The 9,784-nt window shown below is 39.1% G+C and overlaps 1 protein-coding gene across 1 annotated transcript; it reads right to left on the bottom strand.

Moving 5' to 3' along the window:
• Positions 1-6,990: 6,990 nt before the first annotated feature.
• LOC307257802 (uncharacterized protein) lies at positions 6,991-8,375 on the bottom strand. The gene is made up of 3 exons (XM_080037140.1): positions 8,299-8,375; positions 8,103-8,198; positions 6,991-7,448 (listed from the first exon to the last, which is right to left on the bottom strand). Exons 1-3 carry the CDS (start codon positions 8,356-8,358, stop codon positions 7,137-7,139), a joined length of 468 nt encoding a protein of 155 aa, XP_079893266.1. The 5' UTR covers positions 8,359-8,375; the 3' UTR covers positions 6,991-7,136.
• Positions 8,376-9,784: the final 1,409 nt, after the last annotated feature.

The following is a 9,784-nucleotide window of genomic DNA, read 5'->3' as shown; positions in this document are numbered from 1 at the left end:
TCAGACTTGCTCTATTGTAATATGTCACTTTAATACATTGTAATAGCCTACATTTTTTTTTACAAAACAGCAACACATGAAGGTATAAAAACAATGCTTAAAATGTGGATTGTTGTTGCAAGAGGACTGTGAACTAAGAAAAAATAAGCCTGTATTGTATACTTCACTGAAAGCTCCAAGTGCTACTCTTGTAACACGAGAAATATAATTACACCGGTCCCAATCATACAAGCCTGGTGGCAGGTGCCCTAGAGAGCGCTGTTCTTATTGCTTTACTTATGTTTGGGTTGGCTTTTAACTGAAAAATCACTTTTCTTGTGGCGCTTGAGGATATTTTTGAAGAAAGTCCACTTCTAGGCAGATGTTAAGTCACTCTTAAAGCTCTCCATTTGTAGATAATTTGCCTCACGGTGGACCGATGGAGCTCAAACTTTTTTATATGAATTTATAGCTGTCCCCTGACAAATGTGCAGCATCACAACTCTATTCCTGAGATCCTCAGAGATTTGTTTCCCTTTTAGCATGTCTGACCTGTAGGCCTATTGGCGGATTCTTTTACAATGCTATTTTGCCTTTAGGCTATATTTATATGAGTCATTTCTCGTGGCCTATGGTCGTGGCACGGTTTTTTGAACAGCTGCACTGGTGTAAGAACATTGAATGCACGTCTATCGCGCTTTGCAAGCAGCAACACGGTGACGTGAGAAACACAGCTTAATTGGGAGATATGGCCGTGTGAGCGTGATTGATTGCTACGGAAAATAAGTCACGGTAAGAACTAGTTTGTGTTTGTGTCGATCAGCTGTGACGACGTCAGCGCACACACACACACACACACAAAGTCCGTGGGTCAGCGGCCCCTTAACTGAATTTAATTCCAACACGTAATCAGTATCATGATTAATTGTTCTATCTTCATAACAAACTAAATTTCATGAAAATCGGTTCAGAATTGAGCGAGTTACAACGCCTACTGTACAGCAGAAGCAGTTGGTGAATTCGTAATCGATGAGGCTGCGTTCACTTGCAGTAGGATATCCAAGGGCTCCATTAATTGACACTTTAATCATGAATTCATTTTAATACAATTTATGAGAAGCACGTCTATGAAAGTGTTTGACAAAGCAGCATATGTGTGTGTATGTAACACATCTGCTGTTTGTGTGTGTCTAAGCTATCTATATTTTACTGGAATTTTCCGAGTGTCCGTGAACGCACGTCATCGTACTGTCCACTTCTCCTCTTAGGCCAGGCAAAGTAACCCATTTTTGGGCCAAAAAACCGACAAATTGTAAAAGATTTTTTTTCAGCTCAGATAATTTCTATGAGGTGTCCAGAACAACATACTAAATGTCCTAAGAAATCCTAGTTGAGGAAATATGTTTAATTCTCATCAATCCGAGGTGTGTGCCAATAAGGCGAGACACCAATAAATCCCAATAGGGCTATTTTTTTCCTTTAGTCCTATCAAAATGAAACTTTACACAATGAAAGTATCCATGACAATGAAAACATTTTGTATTACAAGTTTCTTTGAAAATGAATTTTAATATGCAAATGAGCTATACACTAATTGTACATGCCCAAAATCAACCCAAATAGGCTTAATTTTTTCCTTTGCTCCTACCACAATAAAACTTTACATAATAAAAGTATACTAGAAAAGTAACTTTTTTTGTATTACAAGTTTCTTTTTAAATTAATTTGAATATGCACATGAGCTCCACACTTATTGAATATCCAATCATCCTACTGCCAATGGGTGATGGCAATGCTGCTTTTAGACTGGCCTCAAACCTGAAAAACTGCCTGGCTTACCTGCCAGGGGTATAACAGGTGCCTCTCATGAATTAGATATGTCTCTTCAAATGCCACTGCACGCAATTTGATAGCACTACAACCAATCAGAGCAATGAACAATGTGACGTATTAAGCCCCGTTCATTTAGCGAACAGTGGGATTAACTGTTAAATTTAACTTTTGCCGTGGTCGTCTGCAAAACCGAACATTCCACTTACTTGCTAATGAAAGATTTGAGTGCCGTCTTCCAAATTGTAAAGGGTCGAGGCCAAAGCCATCTCAAACTCAAACAACATATCCGCAGCCATCTTTGATGTTTACTATCACGGCTTCGACGGTGCACTGTCGTCATCCGTTTACGTCCGCCCCAGAGCACCATACATAGGGCTCTGGCCCGCCCATATCAGATAGAACCAATTGAAACGTAGCTCAGGATTTCTTGACATATTTAATGAGCTTCAATGGAGAGTGCCCAGACCAACAGGCGCAGCACATTTAATTTGCCAGCGCCTAGTGGCAGGTCTGGATTTCCAGGCTAGTGCCATTCCCTTTCCTATGCCAGATGTAGAATCACAGCCTGAAATGGCATGGAGAAAGAGGAGATTGTCACGCACCTTGGGACCAAGTAACTCCTTTGTCTACTTTATGCACCATATCCGTCTTATTTTTGTTGCTTTCTTTGGTTCTTGTGCCATAAACAGCTCGTGTGCATTCAGATCAGCATGATGCAACAAGAGTACTAACAAGTCTGTGTCATCACCTACTGAGACTGTGTCTTTTGTTCTGGCAGAGGCAATGGCAATTTGGACAATGAGCACATCTGCATCGTGCTTTGCATGGTTTGTGATATACCATTTTTATCTTACAAGTTTCTTTGAAAATGTATTTTAATATGCAAATGAGCTATACACTTATCAAATATAGGCTACCCAAAATATATCCGCATAGGCTTCATTTTTTCCTTTAAAGATCCAAGTGACTCCTGCAGATATTGCTGCGGTTGGTCGCATACACATTCAGTACTTTATGATTCCTCCTATACGTGAACCTATTGAGTATCAGCCACTGGCTCTGTTGCCAGCAGATAACAAAACATTACAGCTGGATGTTTTCTGGAAGACATCCCTACTCCTTCACTCTCAAAGGCCATCGTGGTCTGGTATGATGCAGATCCTGCATCTTCTAGATGAACACCCTGGAAGAGCTTCAGTAACATTCCTTCCAATGATTGATCTTGATCCCAGTGATGAATCCTGCATATACTCAACATTGAGGTTTGTGGCAACTCAAGCTCTGCAGTATGATGGGCGGCAGTGGCGAAGTGGGTTGGAAGATTGCCTCTGGAGTGCAGGGTCGGAGGTTCGATTCCCCGCCTACCCGCCACATGTCGAAGTGTCCCTGGGCAAGACACTGAACCCCAAATTGCTCCCGATGGTTCAGAGAGCGCCTTGCATGGCAGCTACTGCCATCGGTGTATGAGTGTGTGTATGAATGGGTGAATGTGGTAAGATATGTAAAGCGCTTTGGGGCTGAGAAAATCGGCTAGAAAAGCGCTATATAAGTCAAGTCCATTTACCATGTGACCCCTGTTCTGACGTTCAACCAACCCCTTCTGGAAAGCCTTGACCATTACAGGTTAACTTCTAATACAAATGTTTTACTTTTCATTTAGACTTTCATTGTGTAAAGTTTTAATGTGGTAGGAGTAAAGGTTCAAATTAAGCCTATGCGGACATATTTTGGGTAGCCTATATTTGATAAGTGTATAGCTCATTTGCATATTAAAATTCATTTTCAAAGAAACTTGTAAGACAAAAAATGGTGTTTCACAAACCATGCAAAGCACGATGCAGATGTGCTCATTGTCCAAACTGCCATTGCCTCTGTCAGAACAAAAGACACAGTCTCAGTAGGTGATGACACAGACTTGATAGTACTCTTGTTGCAAGTCTGATCTGTGGCAAGCCTGATCTGTATGGGTTCACTTTGGTGGGCCTACACTGACCTGGTTTGATCTCTGTTTTATCTAGTGCCACCCAATTTCTTCCCTAAAGATCTCTCATTACATTGGTCCATTTCATCACTCAATTTGGCCCACCTGATTATGTTTACCTGCTATTGAGCAGGTAAACATAACCCTGAGCTGCATTGGTTAAATTGTTAACCAATGCAGCTCAGGGTTCACAAACTTTTGGATATTCAATAAGTGTGGAGCTCATGTGCATATTCAAATGCATTTAAAAATAAACTTGTAATACAAAAAAAGTTACTTTTCTAGTATACTTTTACTATGTAAAGTTTTATTGTGATAGGAGTAAAGGAAAACATTAAGCCTATTTGGGTTGATTTTGGGCATGTACGATTAGTGTATAGCTCATTTGCATATTAAAATTAATTTTCAAAGAAACTTGTAATACAAACATTTTTAATTATCATGGATACTTTCATTGTGTAAAGTTTCATTTTGATAGGACTAAAGGAAAAAAATAGCCCTATTGGGATTTATTGGTGTCTCGCCTTATTGGCACACACCTTGGATTGATGAGAATTAAACATATTTCCTCAACTAGGATTTCTTAGGACTTTTAGTATGTTGTTCTGGACACCTCATAGAAATGATCTGAGCTGAAAAAAATTCTTTTACAATTTGTCTGTCGTAAAATGCTATTTTGCCTGGACTATCTGGTCTTTGCGGTGAGTAGACGTGTCTCTTAACTGACAACTATAACTGTATAAAAAGACAGCTGAGTGGTTTAAAATGAATATTAATTATTTATTAATGTGATGATGTGTTACACATTAGAGGTACTAAAGCCTTTCTGTCTGGTCCGACATTGTTATGGTAAAGTAGGTTAGGAAGCTAACGGCCATACAGCCTTTAGCGTTGTTGCTAAAGCTAGATATTAAAAATCCCCCACTGAAAAAGAATAAATAATTCCCACTGTGTAAGAAATGTTCTTATGTTCACTGTCGGACCGCTACAGCAGGTCAGCGGTGAAACTGCTTTGCGCCGGCGGTTAAATTGTTATGGGGGAGGCCGCAGTTAACTAGCTAAGTAGAGACACTGCTAGCCTTGAAGTTGCCGATGACTCATGAGATACTAGCTAGCTGTAGGCTACGTGATGTTGCTTGGAAATTAACTGAAAAGGGACAACAAGCACAGTAGTGAGAGCTGGAAATGTATAATTTGCGTTTCCCTTAAATCTTAAATGCAACATTAGAACCATAACACGGCCTCGGAAGGAACAATAATGCTTGGCTAAATCGTTAGCTTTTGCTTTTGAGTACTTTAGTTATGGGGCTGGCTACTATCGTCTAGCAACATGACAGGCTCGCTGTGCCTCTTCGCAGGCCAAGTTCCAAAATGTCCATTCTAGTTGTGATTTTTTATAATCCCATACATCCCTAAAATATGTTTTAGTATAAAATACCGTTCTATATTGGTAGTTTGTTAGTGGCTACCCAGCTCTCATAAATGCATTAAAAAGTCAATTGTATGTCAGATACAGAATTAAAATCGACTTCCAAGAAGTAGAACTACATTACCAAGAATCCTAGCGTGTCTGTCTCTAATTGGTGGAGCCCTCTGTTACCAGGGAAAGTTTGCCGCCCCAGACATATATCTTGGGAGAAATGCCGGAGTGGTTTAACCCCAGGAGGGAGTAGATAGTGAATATAATTATGCCTAATGCCTATACATATTTTGTTGTGATAGACCTTTTTATATTGGTAGCTCTTAGTGTTATCCCTTAGCTAGTTATCCCCTAGCATAGGCTACTGTAATGGAGGCGAGACACTGCAGCTGAACATTTCTTACAGATATCATAGAAGTGGAAGGTTTTAGACTGGCTAAGTCAATCTCCAGACTTAAACGCTATAGAGCATGCATTTTACCTGCTAAAGAGGAGACTTAAGAGAGTAACCCCCTAACAAAAACAGCAACTGAATGAGGCTGTGCACTGTAAAACCTGACGAGTTAGTTCAACTCAAACGGTTTGAGGAAACCGATTGCCTTGAATCATTTGAGTTTATTAACTTATACTATTTAAGCATAGACAATTCTTTGATTTGAGTATAGGTAACTCAATTATTTATTGTCAAGGTAAGTTAGGTAAATTAAGTTAATAGTACTAATTCCACTAAGTTAACTGAACTTAAACTAAAACGTATTTTACACTTATTGCATTTATCTGAACTCATCACAAATGTGTTTGTATAATGTATCTGAATAAGTAAGACTAACTTGAATGGGATTCTTTCCTCAAATGTTCCTACTTGAGTTTCATTAACTCAGTTTTCTTCCATTAAAGCAAATTACTAGATTCTAGTTGTGACAACTTTTAGCAACTTAATTCATTCGAGGAAACCGATTGCCTTGAACCGTTCTAGTTGGGTTAACTCAGTATACAACACACATGTCTGATACAACTTAAATCATTTATTAAGTTGAATGAGGAGCACTTACAACACAACACAAAGCATTTCAGTGTTCACATTTTTTTCAGATGTAATTTCTTCCTTTACAAATACGTTTTTCTCTTTAAATCTTCAGGGAAAATAAAATAAACACCCAAAGTTAAACAATAAAAATAAATGTATGATAATAAAAAAAATAAAAAATAAAATAAAAAATGTTCTAGATGGGTTAACAGTGCTCTGCTGAAACATACTATCTTTAACCTCTGCACAAAGCCGGTACTAAGCACCACATTTTCCATAACTCCACCTCTTTACTACAATGTCCATTGACGCATTTTAGTTTCCCTCCCTGATGTTTACTTCCATCTATCTGCATAGTATTACATATAAACACTTTCTTTGTCTGTCTAAATCTTACATTTCCTGTTATTGTCTCTCTTTCTAGCAATGTGTCCTTTTTGTTTACAAAAACAGAAAACCAAAATATGGTGAAATTACACTTTTAACAGCTTATTTTTTAAGGCATTATTTAGAGATCAAAAAGACAAACAACCCTATAAGTAAAATATATACCACTCTTGTAGCCGTTATATGAATTTGGAAGCCAGCAGCTTAGCCTAGCATAGTTACTGGATACAGCTTGTCTGGCTGTGTCGAGTAGAAACCTGTGCCAACCAGCACCTTCAAAGCACACAAGAAAAAATGTCTTTTGTGTCTTCACCTGAACAAGTAATAACATGAATGTTGTTGTTTTTTAATCTGGTGTGCATTAAGTGGACAACACCACAGAAAAACTATTGCATCACACTTGCAACTCTTGTCATAAACACTAGGGAATCAGAACAGAAAACAGTTTGGCATGCAAGCCAAATTATGTTTTGACATGACAAACAATATCAACTACTATGGTCACAACTTTACTCCAGCTCATTTCTTAAGGCCAGCAACTTAGGTTTGAGTTGTTTTCTCCCATCATCAAGGTTTAAGAGGACAACCTGGATGAAGTCGAAGAAGCCCCCTAACTTCTCAGGGTAGCTCAGATGGAGAGCATAGATCAGTCCAAACAAAATCACAAGTGAATCTGGCCAAGATGTGTGAGACATTACAACCTGATCTTGGAGGACGATTGACACGTGATGTGTTTCAAAAGGAGCTCCTGCAGGCACCTCCTCTTCATTGACCACTGCCACCAAAGCCACTGCTCCCTGGTTGGTTGCCTCAAACTCATTCTGAAAAGGGAAGGCATGTTAAGTATATGTGATGATCTGGATTTATTGTAGAAGCCTTGTAAGTTTAGAAGAGCACAAACAAAATATACATACAGGTAGTATATGATGCTCAGCTATTTTTGAGTTGTGTGAGCATTAAAAATAAATATAAAAAAATAAGTCTGTGCGTGACGAGAACGGATTTTTAAAACATTTCTAACTTGAACCTCACTCAAATGTCAAAATCAGTGACTATCTACTCACGATCCACTACATGCGTGTATGTGCTGAAAACAGATCAATGGTACATTAAAAAAAATAAAAAAATCTTCCAAAGGCTTTATCACGAAACAAACCTCTTACTCATGTATTAGTTCCTTTGTCCCATCTCAGCCTAATAATTTACTCAAGGTCACTTTAGAATGAAACAGGCATCATCTCAACACCAGTCTAGCAATTAATGCAATGTTATAACATTCAACATTTAGTTGACCAAGGGGAAACAGCTTTTCAAGCCTAGATAATGTGATGCCCAAACGGAGGTAGTGTAGAGAACTGCTCTAAAAAGGGAGCCAACAACTCACACAGTAGGAGGAATAAGACAAATTAGGGATTTCCCTTAGCAACATAGATTAAGGTATATATAGGAGAAAGAGAACATGAAAATAAATATACCTTGCATGTTTTGAAGAGCTCTGATGAATCCTCCTTTAAGTACAGCGGTAGGCCGGCCAAGGCTGCTGTTCGAGCTGCATTGATGTTGTTCTTATCCTGTTGAACACACAAAATAGTTATGCATAGGATGTTGGGGTCCGCTGTTTACATTCAAAATCAATCTAATGCATAACATTTTTTTAAATAAAATGTTCACCTGTTCCTCATATGCCATCAAAAGTTCTTCCATCTTCTCCCCAAATCTTCCAGTCTTCATCTTTTTGTAGAGCGTCAGCAGCTTAGGTGTGTATTGGTCAAGTGCAGAAAAGAAGGAAAATTGTAGATTTTGATTGGTGATCCTGTGGAATTCGCTGTAGAGCTGCATGGGGGGAAGAAAATGCAAGATTACAAACTGGATTTTTTTATACAAATATACACACTGCCAATAAAACGTAGCAATTATGAGCTCTTTTTCCAGACCAAGCACTCCTACAACGATGACGGACAGTGTGTGTAACTTTTTAGTTGCCTGTTTTAAGATTTTATTCACCTGTGCTTCACAAAAGAGTGCAGGCCATCTGTCTTTGAGTTCGACAATGGGAGGAGCTGAATTCACCATCTCTTCACGCCTGAGTGCGAAGGTGTGCTGCATATGTTGATCAATGAGAATCATGTCTCTTTCTGTTGATGTCCTCCTGAACTGCTCCACCATCTCAAGTCTCTGGGTCTCCAGTGTTTCAGCCCTGCTCAGTTTGATCCTGTAGTTGCACATCTTGAAGAACAGGCTGTTCTGCCAACCCCGACACCCTGTTTTGGAACCGTTTTCTTTTAGACAGGGGTGTTTTCTCACCAGAGCCTCTGCAGCTTTGCCAATCTGTTTGAAACTAGGATATGCTTTATGCTTATATATTTCCGCAGCCATTACATCCAGGATGTTGTGTTTTTGATCCCTGGTTACCCAAAGTGTTTCCCCCTCTCTCACAAATGAAGAGTTGCCCTCTCCTAGAGCATACTCCACCTCAAGCGAGAATGTTGGAACAGCAAAGATCTCTGGCCATCGGCAAGGACGCTCTGGTGAATCTGTGTTATCAGACAACAACACTGTGTCATCTGTGCTGATTGAACTCTGATCTAAATCAACCAGTCTAAGTATCTTAATGGTTGCCTTAGATGGTAGGTCCTCTATGTCAATTAAATTGCATAGGGCATTGTCAAACTCTGGGTCTTGAAACTGAAGCCGAAAGTCATAGTCCAGGTTCAGCTTATTTTTCACCTCAAATATGAGGGCATTCACAGTCTCTGGACGAGACAGCAGAATAAGTCTCTGAGCGTTGACATCATCAAGGATGACTCTTAGCTTCAGAACAGTCACTTCCATTTATAATAGCTCGGTACACCTGTGACATAAAAAAGAAAAGAAAAAAAGCTATTACAGATGCTGTCCTTTTCACTAGTGGCATAACATTTATCAGTATATCAACTGTTCCCTTATCAAATTAAACTGTACAGGGCAGTATGTAATTGTTCCCTCTTACTGGTGTGCAGCTACAGTTCAGCATACATGTAGCATGCAGAATGTATTTTTCTTGCTTTCTTAGAACACACACAGAACATGCACCTATAACACATGGGTTGTAGTAGAACATGTACATTACCTTTTCAATATGTTGTGCAGTGTGCCCAGGGAGGGAGGTGATCACTAG

The sequence above is a fragment of the Ammodytes marinus genome (genome assembly GCF_949987685.1).
Source record: "Ammodytes marinus genome assembly, chromosome: 11".
NCBI classification, from domain to species: domain Eukaryota; kingdom Metazoa; phylum Chordata; class Actinopteri; order Uranoscopiformes; family Ammodytidae; genus Ammodytes; species Ammodytes marinus.
This window is presented reverse-complemented; position numbering and strand designations above follow the sequence as displayed.